The sequence below is a fragment of the Euprymna scolopes genome, chromosome 23 (assembly GCF_053919585.1).
Source record: "Euprymna scolopes isolate OS-2025 chromosome 23, ASM5391958v1, whole genome shotgun sequence".
NCBI classification, from domain to species: domain Eukaryota; kingdom Metazoa; phylum Mollusca; class Cephalopoda; order Sepiida; family Sepiolidae; genus Euprymna; species Euprymna scolopes.
In genome coordinates, this window is record NC_136504.1 from 77,177,372 (window position 1) to 77,202,645 (window position 25,274).

At 36.8% G+C, this 25,274-nt stretch overlaps 1 protein-coding gene across 5 annotated transcripts in view; it reads right to left on the bottom strand.

Moving 5' to 3' along the window:
- LOC145246018 (enolase 4-like) overlaps positions 1-25,274 on the bottom strand; it is a 772,121-nt gene that overhangs the window by 303,362 nt on the left and 443,485 nt on the right. For all 5 annotated transcript variants that reach the window (XM_080107835.1, XM_080107834.1, XM_080107837.1 and 2 more), the window contains exon 9: positions 20,246-20,317. In XM_080107835.1, coding sequence (XP_079963961.1) covers positions 20,246-20,317 — 72 coding nt within the window. The remainder of the gene's footprint in view (positions 1-20,245; positions 20,318-25,274) is intronic.

Below are 25,274 nucleotides of genomic sequence, written 5' to 3' on the forward strand. Positions count from 1 at the left end.
TATTGATATTTTACTAATCTGCAATAAAGTGATTGCAACAGTTTATATCTATATTTAGTGAAATATTGATATTTTACTAATCTGCAATAAAGTGATTGCCACAGTTTATATCTATATTTAGTGAAATATTGATATTTTACTAATCTGCAATAAAGTGATTGCCACAGTTTATATCTATATTTAGTGAAATATTGATATTTTACTAATCTGCAATAAAGTGATTGCAACAGTTTATATCTATATTTAGTGAAATATTGATATTTTACTAATCTGCAATAAAGTGATTGCCACAGTTTATATCTATATTTAGTGAAATATTGATATTTTACTAATCTGCAATAAAGTGATTGCCACAGTTTATATATATATTTAGTGAAATATTGATATTTTACTAATCTGCAATAAAGTGATTGCAACAGTTTATATCTATATTTAGTGAAATATTGATATTTTACTAATCTGCAATAAAGTGATTGCCACAGTTTATATCTATATTTAGTAAAATATTGATATTTTACTAATCTGCAACAAAGTGATTGCCACAGTTTATCTCTATATTTAGTGAAATATTGATATTTTACTAATCTGCAATAAAGTGATTGCCACAGTTTATATCTATATTTAGTGAAATATTGATATTTTACTAATCTGCAATAAAGTGGTTGCCGCAGTTTATCTCTATATTTAGTGAAATATTGATATTTTACTAATCTGCAATAAAGTGATTGCCACAGTTTATATCTATATTTAGTGAAATATTGATATTTTACTAATCTGCAATAAAGTGATTGCCACAGTTTATATATATATTTAGTGAAATATTGATATTTTACTAATCTGCAATAAAGTGATTGCAACAGTTTATATGTATATTTAGTGAAATATTGATATTTTACTAATCTGCAATAAAGTGATTGCCACAGTTTATATGTATATTTAGTGAAATATTGATATTTTACTAATCTACAATAAAGTGATTGCCACAGTGTATATCTATATTTAGTGAAATATTGATATTTTACTAATCTGCAATAAAGTGATTGCCACAGTTTATATATATATTCAGTTAAATATTGATATTTTACTAATCTGGAATAAAGTGATTGCCACAGTTTATATCTATATTGAGTGAAATATTGATATTTTACTAATCTGCAATAAAGTGGTTGCCGCAGTTTATATCTATATTTAGTGAAATATTGATATTTTACTAATCTGCAATAAAGTGATTGCCACAGTTTATATCTATATTTAGTGAAATATTGATATTTTACTAATCTGCAATAAAGTGATTGCCACAGTTTATATATATATTTAGTGAAATATTGATATTTTACTAATCTGCAATAAAGTGATTGCCACAGTGTATATCTATATTTAGTGAAATATTGATATTTTACTAATCTGCAATAAAGTGATTGCCACAGTTTATATCTATATTTAGTGAAATATTGATATTTTACTAATCTGCAATAAAGTGATTGCCACAGTTTATATCTATATTTAGTGAAATATTGATATTTTACTAATCTGCAATAAAGTGATTGCCACAGTTTATATCTATATTTAGTGAAATATTGATATTTTACTAATCTGCAATAAAGTGATTGCCACAGTTTATATCTATATTTAGTGAAATATTGATATTTTACTAATCTGCAATAAAGTGATTGCCACAGTTTATATCTATATTTAGTGAAATATTGATATTTTACTAATCTGCAATAAAGTGATTGCCACAGTTTATATCTATATTTAGTGAAATATTGATATTTTACTAATCTGCAATAAAGTGATTGCCACAGTTTATATCTATATTTAGTGAAATATTGATATTTTACTAATCTGCAATAAAGTGATTGCCACAGTTTATATATATATTTTGTGAAATATTGATATTTTACTAATCTGCAATAAAGTGATTGCCACAGTTTATATCTATATTTAGTGAAATATTGATATTTTACTAATCTGCAATAAAGTGATTGCCACAGTTTATATCTATATTTAGTGAAATATTGATATTTTACTAATCTGCAATAAAGTGATTGCCACAGTTTATATCTATATTTAGTGAAATATTGATATTTTACTAATCTGCAATAAAGTGATTGCCACAGTTTATATATATATTTAGTGAAATATTGATATTTTACTAATCTGCAATAAAGTGATTGCCACAGTTTATATCTATATTTAGTGAAATATTGATATTTTACTAATCTGCAATAAAGTGATTGCCACAGTTTATATATATATTTAGTGAAATATTGATATTTTACTAATCTGCAATAAAGTGATTGCCACAGTTTATATCTATATTTAGTGAAATATTGATATTTTACTAATCTGCAATAAAGTGATTGCCACAGTTTATATATATATTTAGTGAAATATTGATATTTTACTAATCTGCAATAAAGTGATTGCCACAGTTTACATCTATATTTAGTGCAATATTGATATTTTACTAATCTGCAATAAAGTGATTGCCACAGTTTATATCTATATTTAGTGAAATATTGATATTTTACTAATCTGCAATAAAGTGATTGCCACAGTTTATATCTATATTTAGTGAAATATTGATATTTTACTAATCTGCAATAAAGTGATTACCACAGTTTATATCTATATTTAGTAAAATATTGATATTTTACTAATCTGCAATAAAGTGATTGCCACAGTTTATATCTATATTTAGTGAAATATTGATATTTTACTAATCTGCAATAAAGTGATTGCCACAGTTTATATCTATATTTAGTGAAATATTGATATTTTACTAATCTGCAATAAAGTGATTGCCACAGTTTATATCTATATTTAGTGAAATATTGATATTTTACTAATCTGCAATAAAGTGATTTCCACAGTTTATATCTATATTTAGTGAAATATTGATATTTTACTAATCTGCAATAAAGTGATTGCCACAGTTTATATCTATATTTAGTGAAATATTGATATTTTACTAGTCTGCAATAAAGTGATTGCCACAGTTTATATCTATATTTAGTGAAGTATTGATATTTTACTAATCTGCAATAAAGTGATTGCCACAGTTTATATCTATATTTAGTGAAATATTGATATTTTACTAATCTGCAATAAAGTGATTGCCACAGTTTATATCTATATTTAGTGAAATATTGATTGCCACAGTTTATATCTATATTTAGTGAAATATTGATATTTTACTAATCTGCAATAAAGTGATTGCCACAGTTTATATCTATATTTAGTGAAATATTGATATTTTACTAATTTGCAATAAAGTGATTGCCACAGTTTATATCTATATTTAGTGAAATATTGATATTTTACTAATCTGCAATAAAGTGATTGCCACAGTTTATATCTATATTTAGTGAAATATTGATATTTTACTAATCTGCAATAAAGTGATTGCCACAGTTTATATCTATATTTAGTGAAATATTGATATTTTACTAATCTGCAATAAAGTGATTGCCACAGTTTATATCTATATTTAGTGAAATATTGATATTTTACTAATCTGCAATAAAGTGATTGCCACAGTTTATATCTATATTTAGTGAAATATTGATATTTTACTAATCTGCAATAAAGTGATTGCCACAGTTTATATCTATATTTAGTGAAATAGTGATATTTTACTAATCTGCAATAAAGTGATTGCCACAGTTTATATATATATTTAGTGAAATATTGATATTTTACTAATCTGCAATAAAGTGATTGCCACAGTTTATATCTATATTTAGTAAAATATTGATATTTTACTAATCTGCAATAAAGTGATTGCCACAGTTTATATCTATATTTAGTGAAATATTGATATTTTACTAATTTGCAATAAAGTGATTGCCACAGTTTATATCTATATTTAGTGAAATATTGATATTTTACTAATCTGCAATAAAGTGATTGCCACAGTTTATATCTATATTTAGTGAAATATTGATATTTTACTAATCTGCAATAAAGTGATTGCCACAGTTTATATCTATATTTAGTGAAATATTGATATTTTACTAATCTGCAATAAAGTGATTGCCACAGTTTATATATATATTTAGTGAAATATTGATATTTTACTAATCTGCAATAAAGTGATTGCCACAGTTTATATCTATATTTAGTGAAATATTGATATTTTACTAGTCTGCAATAAAGTGATTGCCACAGTTTATATCTATATTTAGTGAAATATTGATATTTTACTAGTCTGCAATAAAGTGATTGCCACAGTTTATATCTATATTTAGTGAAATATTGATATTTTACTAATCTGCAATTAAGTGATTGCCACAGTTTATATCTATATATGCAAAATTTAACAATTAAAAGACCAGACAGCTGTAGAATTTTTGTTAATAAATGTGATTATTTATGTATAAGTATGTTTATCTTATTTTATTTTATTTTATTTTTTTCTATTGTTCACCAGTAGTCGAATGGAAAATAGTAAGACAAGCAAGCACATGTAGGAACCTAGACGACCCATGTAGATTATGCCTTCATGAAAAATTTGCTATCCTATACTTTAAAGAACCCCAACATTTATTAAACTGTAGCAGAGAAATAGTGAACAAGTGTACAAAAAAAAAACTATACTCTAGGATAGTGATACAAAAAAATTTAAAATTAACAATAACAATAGAAAATAAATAAATAAAATAAAATAAATAAAATATGATAAACATATATATGCATACACACACATACATATATATTGTATTTTGTTTACAGAAAGTTGTTAGATGAGACAAGTCATTGGTACCGCCGGATTCAAGCCCGATAATTAGGACCGTGTTAGATATCCATATCAAGCTCTTTTCAGCCAATACTCATCTCACAGAAAAGGATACTTAAAAAAAAAGAAGATGATTATGTGACACAATTTGCTTAAAAATGAAGTGTAAATGGATAACGGTGCAGTTTCAGGCCTTTACACATGTATACTTGAGTTGACCACTATTAAAAACCATTATATAGTCAAACATATCAAGTTTTGGTTGAGAAATATGAAAAAAGAGCCACAAAAAGAGGCGTTTTTAGCACTGAAAGTTCCCGGGGACGCAAACCAATATTTTGCCAGGGTCATCCATACTCGATTTATATTAAGAATTATGGGCTCCATATTTTGACCAAGTTTCAGAAAAATATAATGGATGGATCAAAAGTTATGAGGCAAAACATGTCATTTTTGGACATTTTGAGGCATTTTTTTACCTCTTTTGAGCCCCTGGGGACGCAACAAGAATTTTTCAAAAAAAAATTTTTTACTGTGCACATCTATTTAATGAAATACAATTTGTGGAAAATTTCAGAATAAACTAATGGACGGTTATCTGTCAATTGTCTGGACGAACAGAAGCATGGACGCCACTGAAAACATAAGTCCCTCTTTTTTTTTCTTTTTTTTTTACAAGGTAGTCACCACTTATCAAGACCTGAAAGCAACTCGGTGACTTGATTGGTGAGGGGAGGACAAGAGATTGGAGCTCAGACGAGCACTTGCCATGGTAGTAACGATAAAACAAAGACAGACTCGCAATATCTCTCCTGTGGGAGGGAGGTTGCAGGGAAGAGAAAAGGGCATCACCCACTAAACCACAAAGCCTATTTTGTACTCTGTCAAGGCAAGATGTTTTTAGCAGCTTTTGCCCAGATCTTATGAGATATAATAGTTAGCACATCCTTGGACGTACTTGGCTTTTATATAGATAGAGAACTGCATCAGGGGTGAAATATCTTCTGGAGCGGTAGAAGGATCCTACCATTTTTCCAGCGACCTTGGCAACTGACTTGATGTACATGTTCTATTTCAGCTCGGGAGTAAAGGTCAAGCTCAGAAGCTTATCAAAACATGGAGCTTCCCCTAGACGAGAGCCACCCATTTCAATTGATGCCAGATGATGGTTGGGATAGAACGCAAGCTTCTGTTCATGATCCTGTGTGCTATTTGCCAAAACTGGTGGGAACCAAGCCGCTGCTCAGCTACTTTGGATTTAACGGACTGAGCATATAGCTCTCTTGCATTTTTTATTACTCTTTTACAGTGGTTGCTGGCAGTCCTGAAACAGCTTTTGTCTCAGTGCATCTATTACGTTGGTAGCTATGGAAAAAGTGATTTCTGTGTGCGATGGCAGCAACACATTCTGGGGAGAACCATGGCTGGCTGTTAGGTTTTTGTTGGAATTTTTTGGATGGTATGAATCGGTCTATGCCTACAATTAGCCATTCTGTCAGGTTTAAACATGAAATGCAGGGGTAGATCAGATATAAGTATACAGAAGCTATCCCAGTCAGCCATAGAGTATCGCCCTCCGATAAATCGCAGAACCAAAAAAACGTGACATCTTTGCTGTTGTATCCATCGCCAAACCGGAAGTGACGTATGTTTAAATTAAGGCTAGAGGAGATGACTTTTGAAAATATCGTCGAAAAAACGACCGCTCCCTGTAGAAAAGTGCCCAGTTGAGGGTGAAGGAATTAATGTTTTTAGCCAATTTTTCAGTATTTGTCGTCCGAAGGGTGAAGCTGCAAAATGATACCAATCTCGTGAAAATCTGACACCTCTGTTAAAAGATTTAGGCAGACATAAACATACATGTATAGATACATTTAAACAGACAGGTGAGATTTATATTATAGATAAGCTGGTTTCCAAAACAACAACGTTTTTGATAGACAAGATGCAAGCAAGGGTGGTCGGACGGTCTACAGAGTTGTTTAATTATATGGATATGTATATATATTAGTGGCCTGGCAAGGCCACAGGAGAGACAACCAGGCAAAGAAAAACCCTAAGCAAAATTCATCCCAAAGCAGCAAAACTGAAGCTAGCCTGCCAGGACACTATATATACAAATGCAGGCATTACTTGATATGCAATGGAATACACACTTTCAAATCGGTGTGTATTTCGATAACAAAAAGGCTGGCTGTAGCCTGAAATGGCAAAATGACATTCAATGAGGACTGATGCAGATATGGGCGTGAATGGCAATAAAGGCTCTGGAACTTCCAGCTTGGACCCGGTCATCAGTGGATGTGCTGAACTATAGAAGGGTCATAGAGGTGACCGTCTATACACCTTTCTACATTACACTCTATATAATACGCTCCTCTTTTATTTAGAATTCGATAAAACTCCCCCCAACATCATCTATAATTTTAATTGATCTATTTCGTTCCTAATGAATCCCACGCTAGACGCCGCATTCCCACTATGTTACCTAGCATCTTCTCTACTCTTCTGATGAGAAGCATTAGGGGTCGAAATGCCTTGGCATAAAGAGTCCCTTCTATCGCCCAACTAATTGTTTGTATTCCCTTATTAAATAAATGAACCAATCTCTATTTACCAATATATAGATTTGTGAATTCATTTACTATTCCTATTGTTCTCCTATATATATATATATATATATATATATATATATATATATATATATATATATATATATATAAACACTATTTAACTCAATACATCAATTGATATTAAGCTGATGCAAACATTGTTGCATGTTCATTATTATTTGGTTGAGCATTCTTCAACACTTTAATAATCTATCTTTTATTCCTTATTTTTTTAATAGGATTTTCTGTCACAATTTCGATTAGTAAAGTTTTAAAATGTATTCTGGGTGTACTGTCTGTTTAAGGTACAACTCTCTGTCCTTTAAGTACCCCAAGATTACTAACGTGCCCAAGCAATTGGTTAACTTGCTTTACGGGTCACTTGTGTGTTCAAGAAGATGATGAAACTAAGAAAATGTATATATTGATATTCACCTATTTTAATGTCAGAACCATACATCTGGAACTTCACCTATTTTTAATGTCAATACATCTGGAACTTCACCTATTTTTAATGTCAATACATCTGGAACTTTTGCCTGGCATGTCTGTTCACTCTGTGTGATTTGCCTTTTGGATATTCTTTAATATGTTTGGAGTTCCTTCACACATTTATGCTGACAATGCTTGTTCTTTTGTAGCTGGTTGTGGCTTGATAGAGCAAGTTTATTTGTTGGATGAGTTTAAGAAAAATTATGACACTTATCGCATCAAATATCAGACCATACCTATGCATTCAGCTTGGTATGGGGCGATGTGGGAAAATTAATTAAGGTGGTTAAGAATTGTCTTTTTAAGGTAACTGGACAAAGGAATTTGGATTATTTCCAACTCGTAACGTTTTTTTTCTGACTTGCATTATCATTAATGACTTTTAACTTATCGTTGTTCTGACGATTCAAGTTTGGAAGAATTACTAATGCATTTGTCCGTCCTTTCTACAACAATTCTGTATTTTTGAATTTAGATGATGTTTTCGTGAGTCATCCTCCTGGCAGGGAAGAATTCGTGAAAAGTTTGCAATAGCAGGATGAATTTTTGCTTCAGTTTAAGCAGATGTTAAGTAGATTCCATAAACAAAGCTTCTTTCTTAGAAGTGCACACCTGTGGAACTCTCTTCCGTTTGCCTGTTTCCCACCTGACTACAACTTGGATGTCTTCAAGTCCAACATAAACAAATTCCTGATAACCCGCCCTCTTAAGTAAGACACTTTATTAAATCTCCATTACTAATGATTACCGCAATATTATCCCATTGATTACTGTACACGCAATAACCCTTATCCCCGAGTGACTTCCAGGCCTTTATAAGTGGTGACTACCATGTAAAAAAAAAAAGATATGGTCTGAGAGTCCCCTTTTGGGATTAAGAGAATTGTCATATGATTTGTATCAGGGCGAATTTGATAACAGAATCAAGATCGGTGATGCGATTTTAATAAAAAAATCCGGTAAAGCACATCTTTATTGGAATCTAGGAAAAGTGATTAATCTCACTATTGGTATTGATGATTTAATTAGATCCGCTATGATCAAGAAAAGTGATGGCGTCTCTCAGGAGCCTTCTTTGAGACATCTGTATTCTTTAGAACTTTCTATTATACATTCTTTTCAGATCCCTTCTTCTGATGAAGAAACTAATGATTCCCTAAAAGAGAGAATTAATGCAGATGTAGATGCTGTCTCATCCAGACCTGTAAGATGTGGCAGATCTTTAAGCGAAAGAGATCCTAATTTTCTTTAATACTGAGTTGGTTGCTGAAGGATTTCTTTTTTTCTCTTTTTTTCTTTTTCTTGTTAGAAGAGTGTAGAAAATTTCGGAGAGGATATATTGCCTCTTCTTTTTTTTTCTCTTCTTCCTTTCTCTTGAGTTTACATAGTGCTGCTGATATTGTTGGTCATGTGACTAATTTCTGGCTGTTGATTGATTTGTGCATTCTGTGTTTTGTGATAAAATTCAAGCTGAAATTGGCAGTTCAGATTTGGAACTTGGTACTTGAATGTGTTCGCATACTACCTTCTCTCCGTCTAAACAGGACGTTAAACTGATGAAGTGAACTTGTCTGTTACCTGGCAAAGTTTATAACATTTATAATGTTATCTGATGAATTCGTATCTTGCTGAGAGAAATCTACTTCAAGGAAATCCAAGAAATCTGTTAAATATGTCAGCAAAATACAAGCTTGCAGAGGACAACACCACACATGTGGGAAATATTCTCATTAGGAAAGATTGAATTGAAAGTGTCTATCTCTATAACTCAATATTTTTATCTGAGGCCTTAAAAATGGATATGTCAAGCTGCAGTTTTTTCTTAGTCAAAAGAAAAGAATATTTCTATTCTGACTGAACTCAAAGAAGGAACTAGGAAGTTTTTACCGGACTTCTTGCCTCTTCAGAGAATGTTATTATACAAAGAACTATGTTTGTGCTTTTTTACTGGTTGTTCCTTCAGGAAAAGGAGGAAATAAATTCCTTGCTATAATAGAATACTCTTGGAACATTCTTTAAGATAAGTGATTTTTATCTGCAGATATTTCAACTAATCTACACAAAAAAGACTTATTTTTAAAATATATGACATTGCAAAATGTAAGCTTAAATTGCAGACAAAGGGATCAAACTCTTTTTGACTTTATTAAAAGTATTTTGGCTTTCTAAAAAAAAACCCTACGTTGGTTGAAATCTAATATCACAGCAGTAAGTAGCAAAAAGGCCTTCTCAATCCGTCTTTTATTCTATCTTTCTATCTTTCGTACCACACAAAGGACCTTCTTTCTAGCTGAAGGCAAAATTTTAGTTATGAACTTTTTTAGCTTTAAGTTTCTTGTTTTCTTTTCTTAATAAAACTGTTCTTTTATTTCTATACACCAAGTCTTATCTTCTTATTTTTTTTATTGCTTGTCTTTGTCTCTGTATTGGTAACATTTTTAGATGTCGAAGTGACCTTCATTGGAAGTAATGATAATAATTTCAACAAATAATACCTATGGTTCGGCCATTTGCGAACATCATATAAATAACTGTTCTCGTGCCTCTAAGCTCAGTATCGACTTGCTCTCCATTCTAAGTAAGTCACACTTGCCCTTCCATTTGAAAATTCTAGAAACCATTATGTCCTTGAGGCATTTTCTCTGTGAGCAAAAAGAAAATGCTTTAGGATTTAATGTGGCTTCTATTTCAGACTTTCCCATTTTTTTTTTTTTTTTGTCCCCCATCATATGTTATAGTGTGAAATATAGGGTGACCCAAAAAAAAACGAGTCCCAACTCTAATTAGGCTTTGTTTCTTAGTGTTTTGTCCAAATGAAATGTAACTTTGGTCATAACTAGTTTATTATATTCAAAACATCAGAACAAACCACATGGGTCTTTGACCTTTTTTCTTCGTTCTACAGCATATATTCTAGATGGTCTCCATTTAGCTTTTGTTTTTTTTGGGTAACCCTGTATAAGATCGAACCTATAATGACATGTAAACAAAATACAATTTGCATCAGCAGGTGCAAAGACACCCAATCACCAGGAGCAGCCACTGATATGACAAGGGCAATCCATAAATGACAATGGTGCCAATCTGTGCTTTGCTACGATATTCAATTGACTGTTAACAATGCATATAATTCACAGCTCATTATAGAAAAGAATTATTGGGCAAAACACATTGCCCAAGGAAATAGCTACACTAAAAGAGAGAAGACCAGAAAATTTTGTCAGAATAGATACGAAAAAATGTGATAAAATATTTATAAAAGGACTTCAAGTGACAAACTTAATCTAAATTCTCTCACAAACACACTAGGTTTAAATAGAAATAAAACAAACGTGGAGTCAGGGAAACCAACATTCCCTACAACAAGGCTAACCGTATCCTTAAGACACATCTAGTGGCAAAAGTTCCCTATTGTTTACACCTGAAAATGTGCCTACAACTACTTCGCATGTGCATGATATATAAATGCTAGCAATTCAGTTTAGCAGTGGTGGTAGCAGAGGCAGACACATATGGATTACTCTGTCTCTCTCTAACAGCAGCAACAACTAACTCGAACGTCTTCACCCTTTCTTTCTCATAGTAGCAGAAGCCATTCACTCACTGTCGACAACAAACCTTAACAACAAGAGACATTTCAAATTATTCATACTTTTATTAACTTTAATAACAAGGACCTTAATATTCTCTTCACTTTGGAGCATCCTGTCAACGAGAGACATTTCTAATTATTTTCATCTGTTATTTTCTTCTTCTCAGAAACTTCTTGTCAACAAGAGACATTTTTTGTCAACAACAGAGATTTCTAATTATTTTCACTCCATCAAACCTTAATAACAAAGACATGTTATTGTCTTCTTTTCAGAAACTTCTTAACAAAAGACATTTTCATCATTTTGTTCCTCAACAAATATTTAACTTAATACTTTGTCTTTCTTGCTACCATACACTAAATTTGTTACTGAGATGCAATACCTTATAACACAAGTGCCAAAAGTCATAACTATAATGTTTTTCATTTTTCATATTTTTCTTAATCGTAATTAAGAACCTTTATTTAACTCTGTTGAGTGAGGTTCAACATCGGTTAACTAGTCTTTTCATTTTTTCCTTTTAATTTATTATGTTAAACAAATTTGGTCTTTATATAGCATTATTCTGTACCCCAAAAAAATATATGTGTGTGGTTTTAAATTTCTATAATTAAATTGCATAATTTCCAAAGAAAACGAAAGGTTGTCTATTACTGCCTTACTAATGCTAATAATATTAATTTATATATATATGCTTTTCAAATTTTTATAAGATAAATTTGCGCTGCTTGTCCAAACCAAAGACCTACCTTTAAAATGTTGACTTTTAAGGATATATAGGGGTAATCCAGCCCGCTACAAACAAATATTGCCTTTAAATTTATCATCGACAAGTAGGTTTTTAGCATTAATGTATTCAGTATGAAATGTTAGTTTTCTAGCTTTGCCATGTTTGTTAAGGAAATGAAGTTGTTCATGGAACATGGCCAAACACTATTCGAGTTTGTAGCAGAATTAGCAATAACCGAAATGAGGGGAAATAGAGAGCTTACCTCGGATGCGTCTGTTGTGTTTCAGCCTGAGCGGAAGAGAGAGTTCCAAGATGGTGTCCATGGGTTTTTATTAGTGTTTACCCCATGCAATTATTGTAGAATTTGTCTGCTCTTGCGCGATTATGAAAATACATAATTCCCGGCCGCTATAAAGGCAGGTCACTGGAAAGCAGTTAGGGGGCATCCTGCAGATTGTGTGTAGGTGGTTTTGGCGATTGGATTGTGCTTTGTGACGAACCACGTGTCTGCAAGAAGCGAGTTTTTTTTTTTCTTTCTGTTTTTTTTGTCTTCTTCTTTCTCCACGGTTATTACAGACAAGAAATCCCTCTCTTCTAAAGGTGAGCGATACTGACTATTTCCTATCTGTGTTCCTGATTTTTTGTTTTTGTTTTGCCTACTACATTTTTGCTTCAGAGTTTTGCAGCAGACGACAAATGCAAAACTTTTACTGAATAACTGCAATTGAAGAAAGTTTCCCTCAAAAAAGAATTCTTTGTTTGCTCTTAGTTTTTTTTTTTAAATAAAGAAGACTTACCTGCAAAGAGTTGTTTTTAGGGGTATCATGTTAAGAACGGCTTTCAGAATAAACACTGCCCCATATTAAGAACAACTTTCAGAATAAACACCCCTTGCAGATAAGTTTTCAGTGGGATTACCAGGCTACATTGACCCCAATTTTTTCCCCTCCTTTCTGTATTCAGAAAGTTTTCTTCTTTTTTTTTTCTTTCTCTTTGCACATGTGAAACCTAAAGTTTTTCTTAGCTGCTAAAGCTAATTCAATATGACTGCCAGGCAAAAGAAGAAAACATGGGATAATGAATTTTGTTGTATCTTTCAAACTCGTTGGCAACGATAAATTTAAAAGCAATATTCGTTTGTAGCAGGCCTGTTTACCACATTCTTAAAAGTCAACATTCTAAAAGTAGGTCTTCAGTTGGATAAGCAGCACGCATTTACCTTTTATAATTAACGCAATACAAAAATGTTGTTTTTCTAAGATTTGACCAACTCCAATGTGCAATTTGTTTCAGTGATTATCTACATACATAGCAAAATATTTGTGAAACAAAGATTAATTTATTGATCTGCATGAAAAATGATTTGTCTAAAACTGATGATTTTATCAAAAGATTCTGTTATTTTGGAGATAATTTGATATTTTACTTATGTGTACAAACGTAGTCTACACAACTAATAGGAATGCAAGTATTGTATTGAATATAATATATTGATTATATTTATATCTATAAATGAATTTCAAGTCTAACATGAATGCCTGATTTAATGGTCTGAGAATGATTAGGATCAGTAGTTTTGGGTTGTGTGTGTTTTATAAATCTCTTTTAGAGGCGATACTTAACATAATGTCCATTTATATTTACATGTGTATAGAAAATAAGCTTCGCATAGAAATGAAAAATATGTTAATAGAATTTTGAGATTTTTTTCCAATTGTAGCGTCTACCCCGGAACTAAAATTTGACAGAGACTTTTGAATTGTCACCGTTTCCGGAGAGCTCTAAAAAAGAGGACAAAAAAACCCGTGGCACCAAATTCGAGTGCCTTCTCTTCCTCTTTCGCTCGCTGACCCTTGAGGAGTTAACATGCGCTACTGCTGTGTCTATCACATGTGCGCGACACACGCTATGCCAGTTCTCATAATGAAACCAAAAAAACATTTTTCTTACCTTTCCACGCCACTTTTCACTCGAACGGCTATCCCAAAGAAAAATATTTAATTTATCTTTTCTTTTTGACTTTACGCCAAAAAAGAGAACATTTACCCAGTAAGTCAAGATTTCTTTCTTTTCTTCGGACACAAAAGAAACCACCTGAGTGTGATACACAAAAGGGTAAATAAAATTACACTTCTTTTAACAAGCCAAGTCTGACTATTTATTTTCATTAATTTTTCTGAATATTTGTTTTTTATTAATGTTTATGAAAAATTATTTTTAAGAAGCTGTTCGTTGTTTTGTCCGGCGAGCAGCTCACTTCACTGGTGACCCCTTTTCGTCAGACTTTGGTAGAACACGCGAGGAGCTGGACATTCCCAATTCGGCAGTTTAAAGACTTTCAAACTAAGTTTTTCTCAACCCAGGCCAGGGCGGCAAACCAACCATGAATAGTGATACCATATCGGCGACAACGGCAATACAGGCCGTTCTTAAAATTCCGCCTTTCTGGACACACGACCCGACATTGTGGTTCGCCCACGTGGAAGCTCAGTTTTTCACTCAGCGAATTCACAGCGAATTAACTAAGCTGAACCACGTGGTGGCCGCACTCACACACGAAGTGATGGCTGAAGTCAGCGACTTGATAATGGCACCCCCAGGATCTATTTCTTATGACACTTTTAAGTCGGAGTTAATCAGAAGAACAACCGACTCCCAACAAAAGCATCTCCTGCAACTGCTGATCGAGGAGGAACTCGGCGACTGAAAACCATCCCAATTACTGAGACAGATGAAACAATTAATGGGCGAAAGCGTTCTACAGCCGGACATCCTCAAACAATTATTCGTTAGTAGGCTGCTGTCCAGTATTCAGATGATACTAGCGTCTTCCAAAGTCACCACCTTGGTCGAGGAATTGGCGGAGTTGGCAGACAAAATCATGGAAGTAACGGTTTCAGTAACCCGACGGTGCACGCACAGGCACCAGAGGATTCCTTTCCCGAAACCTCAGGCACCTCCACATATATCCGCGAAGAACTGGAGAGACAAGCCCAACTAATCCAAAACCTGAGCGACCAGATTCGTGATATGCAGATACCCGCGTCCGAGCGGACAGGACCCTTCTCGACCACGAAGTAACAGTCGATATGGTGACAGGCTGTGTCGATTCCATGCACATTACGGCGAAAAGGCTTTCCGATGCCGCAGGCGTTGCTCTTTCATGAAGAACGATAAGCAAGCGGGAAACGGCCAGGCCAGGTGGTAGGGGCGACCGATACCCCTGGCAGAAACCACATTTGTCGCACCCTTTACGTCACAGACAAGAACACTGGTACACGATTCCTCGTTGATACCGGCGCAGAAGTCAGCATAATCCCCAAGGAACTGTTGAAAGAGAAACATACCTCGTCGACTTTCTGTCTACAAGCCGTGAATCACTCATCTATTCCGACTTTCGGAGAAAAGTCGTTAACATTAGACCTGGGATTCCGACGCACCTTCCAATGGATTTTTACTATCGCGAAGCTGCCCATTCCAATTTTAGGAGCGGATTTCTTGCATCATTTTGGCATACTTGTGGACGTCAAACGCGGCAAATTAATCGACAATAGCACTGGACTTACCGTGCAAGGGAAGATTAATAGAAAGATGACGATAAGCCCGGTCATATTGAAGGATGCTACGGACCCATACACAGACCTCTTAAAAGGTTTCCCTAATATAACTCGTCCTGTTTTTAGCAACGAGAGGGTTACACACGATGTTACCCACCACATCCAGACCAAAGGACCTCATGTGAGCGCGCGCCCGCGCAGACTCAAACCTGACCGCCTGAAAGTCGCCAAGCAAGAATTTCAGCACATGTTGGATTTGGGTATTATTCGACCCTCCGACAGTAATTGGTCATCGCCACTCCACATGGTGCCCAAAAAGTCAGCAGGTGACTGGCGCCCTTGTGGGGATTACCGAGCACTGAACAGTCGCATGACTCCAGATAATTACCCCATTCCTCACCTCCAGGATTTTTCAAACTCTCTCCATGGTAAATCGATATTCTCCAAAATCGATCTCGTCCGTGCGTACAATCAGATTCCTGTGGACCCTAAAGATATCCCCATTCGGACTCTTCGAATTTCTACGAATGCCCTTTGGACTGAGAAATGCTGGCCAGTCCTTCCAGCGATTTATAGACGCAGTCTTACGTGGATTACCATTCGTTTACGCATACATTGATGATCTACTCGTAGCGAGTTCATTTGAAAGCGAACACGTGCAGCATCTACAGCAACTGTTCCACAGATTGTCGGAATATGGTGTTATCATCAACCTCAGCAAGTGTGAGTTTGGAGTCTCTTCACTTTCCTTACTGGGACATTTAATTGATTCGGAGGGTATCCGCCCTCTCCCGGAAAAAGTCCAATCCATTGTTGATTACCCGCCTCCCACTTCCCTTCGTAAACTTCGGGAATTCCTCGGGTTGATAAATTTTTACAGGCATTTCGTTCCTCACTGTGCCGAAATCGCACAGCCCTTAACGGATGTACTCAGGAACAAAAAGAAAAAAAATGAGACAATCACTTTGAACGGAACGGAATTACACTCCTTCAAGAAAGTAAAAGAAGCGTTAATGGCTGCCACTATGTTGGTTTTTCCCCACCCACACGCTCCCCTATCCCTGTCAGTAGACGCATCTGATGTGGGCATTGGAGGGGTATTACAGTAGTTTGTAAACAACACGTGGCAACCACTATCTTTTTTCTCCAGGCGACTTCAGAATGTTGAGAGCAAATATAATACCTTTGGCAGAGAACTTTTAGCCGCTTATTGTGTGGTCAAGCATTTTTGCTACATGCTAGAGGGATCCGACTTCACTCTTTTTACGGACCATAAACCACTATCGCATGCCTTGCTCGCCAAACCCAGCAAGCATTCACCCAGAGAAGCTCGTCATTTAGACTACATTTCTCTGTTCACTTCAGACATCAAATACATCAAAGGCACTGAGAACGTTGTCGCCGACACATTATGGCGCATGCACATTGATGCCATTCAGCCTACTGATAGTATCGATTTTAAACAGATCGCCGTCGACCAAAGAAATGATGAGGAGTTGAATAACTTGCTACATTCTGAAAGCCTATCGTCCAAACAGGTTCCCATATCCTTTTCTAGCAAAGTGATTTGGTGTGATATCTCAACCGGACATGAGCGCCCTTATGTTCCTCTCAAACATAGGCGAGCTGTTTTCTCTCAGCTGCACAGCCTATCGCATCCTGGCATCCGCTCTACACTAAAGTTGGTGACATCTCGTTTTATATGGACAGCCATCAATCGAGATATACACGAATGGACCAGGAGTTGCATACCTTGCCAAAAGTCTAAAATTCATAAGCACATTAAAAGCCCACTTTCGACCTTCTCAACCCCTGAAGCTCGCTTTCAGCACATCCATATAGACTTAGTGGGCCCACTCCCACCCTCCAGAGACTGTACACATCTGCTGATTTGCATTGACAGGTTTTCAAGATGGCCTGAAGCCATACCCATTAAAGATACTTCTGCCAAAACTGTGGCCAAAGCCCTTATCACACACTGGATAGCTCGTTACGGGGTGCCTAACACCATTATAACCGACAGAGGTAGACAATTCGACTCTTACCTCTTTTCGGAACTGTCTCACCTACTCGGATGTAAACACATACACACTACTTCATACCATCCGGCGGCAAACGGCATGATTGAGCGCTTTCACAGGCAATTGAAAGCATCCTTGAAAGCATACTCCGACCCTAACAGATGGATGGAATACCTTCCCTTCATTCTCCAAGGTATTAGGTCCACCATCAAAACGGACATTGGTCTAACCAGCTGAAATGGTCTACGGAGCCTCACTGACCTTGCCTAGGTGGATGGTCACACCTACCACCCCTGAACGCATGCCAGACCCGGCGAATTACACCTCCCGTGTAAAGGATTATATGGCAATACCTTATCACACACTGGATAGCTCGTTACAGGGTGCCTAACACCATTATAACCGACAGAGGTAGACAATTCGACTCTTACCTCTTTTCGGAACTGTCTCACCTACTCGGATGTAAACACATACACACTACTTCATACCATCCGGCGGCAAACGGCATGATTGAGCGCTTTCACAGGCAATTGAAAGCATCCTTGAAAGCATACTCCGACCCTAACAGATGGATGGAATACCTTCCCTTCATTCTCCAAGATATTAGGTCCACCATCAAAACAGACATTGGTCTAACCAACTGAAATGGTCTACGGAGCCTCACTGACCTTGCCTGGGCGGATGGTCACACCTACCACCCCCGAACGCATGCCAGACCCGGCGAATTACACCTCCCGTGTAAAGGATTATATGGCAATACCTTTCAACATCGCGCCAAGAGCACAAGATGTACCTGCCTTCAGTCGCCGTATTCTGGCCCTTACAAAGTACTCAAGAGATACCCGAAATTCTTCATAATCGAGATTAACGGCAGACGTGACTCGGTCAGTGTCGATCGCTTAAAGAAAGCGATTTTTGACGATGATGTCACACACATGCAGAAACCAAAGACTACGGTCCGTTTCGACGACCCCGACTCATCGAGCATGACCATTTCTACCAAGTCGGGTAGACGCATTCAGCGCCCACACCGATTTGCTGTTTACACTCAGTGACATTCTGTTCTCCTTATCGACATATTGTCTAGTGTAATGTAGCGTCTACCCCGGAACTAAAATTTGACAGAGACTTTTGAATTGTCACTGTTTCCGGAGAGCTCTAAACAAGAGGACAAAAAAAACGTGGCGCCAAATTCAAGTGCCCACTCTTCTTCTTTCGCTCGCTGACCCTTGAGGAGTTAACATGCGCTACTGCTGTGTCTATCACATGTGCGCGACACACGCTATGCCAGTTCTCATAACGAAACCAAAAAAACATTCTTCTTACCTTTCCACGCCACTTTTCACTCGAACGGCTATCCCAAAGAAAAATATTTAATTTATCTTTTCTTTTTGACTTTACGCCAAAAAAGAGAACATTTACCCAGTAAGTCAAGATTTCTTTCTTTTCTTCGGACACAAAAGAAACCACCTGAGTGTGATACACAAAAGGGTAAATAAAATTACACTTCTTTTGACAAGCCAAGTCTGACTATTTATTTTCATTAATTTTTCTGAATATTTGTTTTTTATTAATGTTTATGAAAAATTATTTTTAAGGAGCTGTTTGTCGTTTTGCCCGGCAAGCAGCTCACTTCACAATAAATTAAAAGAACGTAATTTTCCATTATGGCCATGATTGAGCCCTTTTATGAACCTTTGATGTAAAGCTTGCACAGCTATCATTTGCATTTAAAGTGTTGACATAAGAACAGTTACCATTTTTCATTAAATTCTGCAATAGCAAAATTTTTTTAGTTTCACTCAAATTATCTACATTTTTCATATTTTCTATGTTTTTTTGTAAAATGATTGTCGTTTTTATTGTAATATTTATTATATTTATTTTTTAGCTATACCTATCTGGTGTTGCTTAGAAGTTAAAGAAAAGCTGTGAATTTTTTATGAAGAAACGGAAATTAATTTTGGTGGGAATATTTTGTCAAACAGGAATTTTTAAAAGTTTGTTTTAGTACTTAATGTTAACTGATTAATAGTAATAAACAAATATTAATGAATAAATAATATAGAAATTTTTCTTTAATGTTTAAACATATAAGGGGAAATAAATTCTTACATGATTACTTTCCTTTAATGTTTAAGAATATTTAGTGAGCAAAGGAAAAGGTCTCCACTCTAGCAATTTCTTGTTTTTGAAAAAGTATTTTCATAAAAATGTCAATAGCATAATGGAAGTCAAAAGGAAAAGGTAGGTTAGTCCAGATAAATATCAATTAATATTTTGGTCTGACTTTGAAAATCCGGCAAGTTTATATGTTAAATAAATATTGGAGAGCGGAATATATTCTTCAATAATGTTATGTGAAAAATGTAATTAGGTTAAAGGTTCTGATGTCAGCAATATTCAATGTTCTTCTAATAAAGCTTCCTAACTGATTATTCCATGATAGAATTTTTTTTTTTTCAAAGAATAAGATAGAAAAATGCAATTGTTACTCACCGCTAATTTGGGATTAGTTTCAAGAAAAATGGAGATCATGTGTTCTTGAATGCACAGCAAATGAGAGACGCACTGTTGAGAAAAAGTAACAAGAATACATTGAAGAAAAATGAGTTGCTTTATACAAACTAAACTTTATATTCATATTTAATACTTTTTCCTAAGCTCCATTAAAAATGAAGCTTTTAGCTTTCTTCGTTTCTTTTTACATTTACACTTCTTATTGAGTAATCGGTCTTCTTTCTTTTGTGATGTCACAAAAAGAATATCATTAGCCATTAAAACAGGTGGAAAATATAAATGGTGAAGTGACAAAAGGATGATGCCACCCATTAAAAAATAGAACATAAACGACCTGTGACTTGTGGACAGTGACTTTGAGAACTCTACCAAACTCCTCCGCCAATTTTGGGTCTAAACACTTGAAATTTTAGATATAGATTCCTTGGACATGGATCTAACTTAATAACTTGATTTGAGCCTAAAATAATAAATGTTAAGGGGTCATAATAGGGATCAAAGTTAAAAAAATTGACCCTTTTTTTTTTTTTTTTTTTTGCTCAACATACACCTCCAAACACCCAGGCAACGCTGGGCTGAAATGCTAGTATATATATATATATATATATATATATATATATATATATATATAAAATGCTCTTAAGCATATTTCATAAAATAAAATAGACGTTTTTTGTCTATTAATTCTGTTTTTGATCCTTTCCAACTTCTGGCAGGAACTGGCTGATCTAATCAGCACATTCGTTGTAAATCTGAGTATTTTCCAATCCTTCAGGACTTATTGTCAGGGATTAAAGTTTTCCAGTTTGGTAATTATCCTTTGAGTTTCTTTGTGAAGATTTTTGAGCTGTTTCTTGCTAATTAATAATTGTCTCTTCATGATGTGGGGAAAATGGCTTACCGTACAAACGTCCTCATGTCTGTCTGTCCTGTGACTCATGCGCGTCGAGAAAAAAAGAAAGAGTCCATCATGGCGGCCATGATGTTTTGTAGTGAATGAAGTCTCGCGAGACCACATGCGCGTGCCTTATAAAAATAGGTCACTTGTCAGTGGGAAACAAAGGAGAATTTGTGTGAGCAGTGATTTTTGTCTGTTGATCGACCGCAAGCTATTTTGGCCCATTTTTTTGCAATGGATAAGTTTGATCTGAAATTGATACCAGAGTTCGACGGCTCCTCCGCCGGACCCTCAGTAGTTGAGTGGTGGGAAAAAGCTAAGCTTGTTTGCCGGCTTTGCAAAATAAAGGATCCTATGCTTGTCATCCCATTGAGGCTGACCAAGGGGGCATACTCTATTTATCAACAGCTCGGGGATGAACCAACTCTGGAGGAGGTTAAGGAGGCACTATACACGGCCTTTGCTGCGGACTCTTTTATTGCCTGGGAGCAGTTCACTGAATGGCGGCTTGGGTTGGATGAGATGGTGGACGTCTACCTGGCAGATTTAAAGAGATTAGCTGCGTCATTTGGTGGAGTGACTGAACGCATGTTAAGTTGTGTCTTTCTCACAGGACTCTCGGACAACATCAGCTGACTGCTACAAGCATCGTCAAGGCTCAGCAAAATTGGGCTTCAGGAATTGTTAGCTAGAGCCCGCAATATTTTAAAAGAAAAAGATATGAAGCCGGTGCTAGCAGTTGCAGAAACATCTACTCCATTAGAAGATGGCGTAAGATGTTATAAATGTGGCGGGCCAAACCACTTTTCTAGGGACTGCCGAAGCCGAAGCAGTGTAAAGGACACGTCTGCCTAGGAAACACCAAGACGCATGCGTTGCTACTGGTGCAGCAAGGTAGGTCATGTAGCAAGGAGTTGTCTGGGGAAACGGACAAGGGGAGTAAACTATAGCGCCAGTATTCTCCCCAGATCACTGACAAATAGCGCGCAACCCACAGTGAGAGTGCGCATGAACGGGTGTGAACGCTTTGCGCTCATAGGCACAGGGTGCACGCAGACTCTCGTGCACAAGGCATGCTGTGACGCATGGGACAAGAGGATTCCAGTATTGACAGTGGGGGCACGCTAGCCTCTTGTGGAGTTAGTGTCATTCGTACACATGTCGGTGATAGGCCTACAGTAACCGTACAAGCTCTGGTTGTGAGCGGGGACCTTCTTGGTTATGACCTGCTGTTAGGAATGGACGTTATCAAAGAATTGGGTGAGGTCTGTATTGATGGTGAGGGTAGGGCACATTTCTCTAACACCTGCCTTGCTCTGGGTGCATCCATGAAACTGGAACAGCCTGACTTTCATGCAGAATTCGACCAGCGCACAAGGTCCTGGACAGTTTCCTGGAAATGGTCGGACGAGCAGCCACCCGGGAAGTTGTACAATAGGGTTCCAGAATATAAAATTTCTCCTGAAGCTCGTGGAGAATACAATAAGGAACTACAGACTTGGATAAAAAAATGGATGGCTAGTTTTCTATCCAGAGAAGGCTTGGGCCTCCTAAGTGTCTGATCCCGTTAATGGCGGTTATCCAGCATAATAAACAGGTGAGGCCGGTACTCGACTATCGGGAACTAAACGAGTACGTAAATCCTTTTACAGCCCGTGCGGATGTATGTACCGAGAAGTTGAAGGAATGGTGGCAAGCAGGATCTAATGTATCTGTGCTGGATCTTCGTAAAGCATACCTTCAAGTGCATGTACATCAGTCACTATGGCCCTATCAAACGGTGCTCATCAAGGGAGAAAGTTATTGCTTAACCCTCATGAGATTTGGGCTTAATGTGGCGCCATAAATTATGCAAAGGATTGTTGACGCTATATTGACTAAGGATGAGCGCATTCAGCGAGCAACATCTGCATATATTGACGATGTGTATGTGGATGAAGAAATTGTGCCTGCAACGCGCGTAAAAGAACATCTTCACAACTTTGGCCTTCTCAGCAAGGAACCAGAAAGGCTATGGGACGGTGCAAGAGTGCTCGGTTTGCAGGTCTGGGAAGAAGATAATGTCCTGTGTTGGAAACGAGGCAATGAAATCCCAGGTATGCCCTGTGTTTTCATGTGACGGAACGTATTTTAATTGTGCGGAAAGTTGGTTGGACACCTTCCTGCAGGTTGCTTGCTTCGCATTGCAGTGGCATTCATCAAACAGAGAGCCTCTGGATGGGATGACAAAATTTATGATACCCCTCTCAATACAATGGTCAGAGAGGTCCTCACCAGAGAGCACAAAGAAGATCCAGCACGGGGCAGATGGTGTGTTGACAGCCAGGACCATAGTGTGTAGGTTGACACAAGCTCTCTTGCTATTGGCGTGTCATGATGGAGCCATAGTGGAAGACACTTGCTGGTTACACCCAGAAAAGGACTCCCAACACATAAACCTGGCAGAACTCGATGCAGTGATCAAGGGAATAAATTTGGCAATCCTTTGGAAGACAACCACCCTGCGACTATTCACAGATTCTGCTTGCATCCATAAGTGGATTTCAGACCCTCTTACCAGACGGGCAAGAGTGCGAACCAAAGCAACGAGCGAGATGCTCATCCGTCGGCGGCTCGGCACAATCATGAACCTGGTGAATGAATATGCACTATCAATGGAGGTGTTCCTGGTCAGATCCAGCATAAACAAGGCAGATTGTTTAACAAGGGTACCTCAAAGATGGCTTGATGCCATAAAAAGAACTGTTGAACCTATGCTACCTCCCTGTGCCGCATCTATGATCCCTGGTCAATCTAATCAGATTAAGGAAATCCACCAACAAAGCGGGCATCCTGGAGTCAAGCGGACCCTATATTTCGCTAAGTTGGTTGAACCAGGAGTGCAAAGGGAAGACGTTATGGAAGTGGTCAAAAACTGCGTAGAATGCCAGTCCATTGACCCGGCACCTGTTCGCTGGGAAAAGGGGAAGTTGGAAATTAGGAGCCGGCTAGCGATAGAAATTACTCACCACAGTGGTGAGGATTTCCTGACTCTCATTGATTGCGGTCCATCAAGGTTTGCCATATGGCATATGCTGCATTCACAAGATACAGTCACTATTGTCCATCAACTAAACAATATTTTCCTTGAACGTGGACATCCAACAGAGATATTGCTTGACAATGATGCTGCATTTACCAGTGAGCAGTTTAGAAAGTTTACTGACAGCTGGGGAGTACATCTGAGGTTTCGATGCGCCCATGTACCTAGTGGAAATGAGATAATTGAACGGAATCATTGAACCATCAAAATAATCGCGGCTAGATCAGGCTGCACAGTGTTTGAGGCAGTTTATTTGTACAATGTAACCCCGAAAGATGTGTTTCGCCCTCTACGGCACCGGCTGATACATTGCATAGGTATCACATCAGGGTGAAGGGCATAGAGACGAACCTGCTGCCTGAACTGGAAGTAGCCGGAGAGAGAGTGAAGAAAGGGGATGTCGTGTGGATCAAGAACCCGCGAGGTAAATGCATGACAAGGTATGGAGTCGGGCGAGTCACTGAAATAATTAGCCCACAAGCAGTGTGGGTCAACGGCATGCCCTGTCGTGTTAAAGACATACGGTTAGTAACGCAACCATCAGTAGACGACATGACCGAATCAGAGTCAGAATCTAGCGAGGCATCGCTCTGGATTGCAGCACCACCACCATCAGACAGTGACTCAGAGATTAGTAGCCTCCCAGAAACATAGAGATTCGTAGCATCCCAGAAGACACAGATGCTCGACCCTCAGACCGCAGACGAAAGCACAAGTGAAGATGAGGCGTGTGTCGTCCCCCCACGAAGAAGCACCCGGCGAAGATGATCACCACCCCCTTGCCATCTCTGTGATCATGAGATCAGGGGGGAGTGTGGGGAAAATGGCTTACCATACAAACGTCCTCGTGTCTGTCTGTCCTGTGAGTTGTGTGCATCAAGAAAGAAAGAAAAAAAGAAAGAAAGAAAGAGTTCATCATGGCGACCATGACGTTTTGTAGTGAATGAAGTCTCGCGAGATCACATGCGCGTGCCTTATAAAAACAGGTCACTTGCCGGGGGGAGGGGGAGGAGCAGTGATTTTTGCCT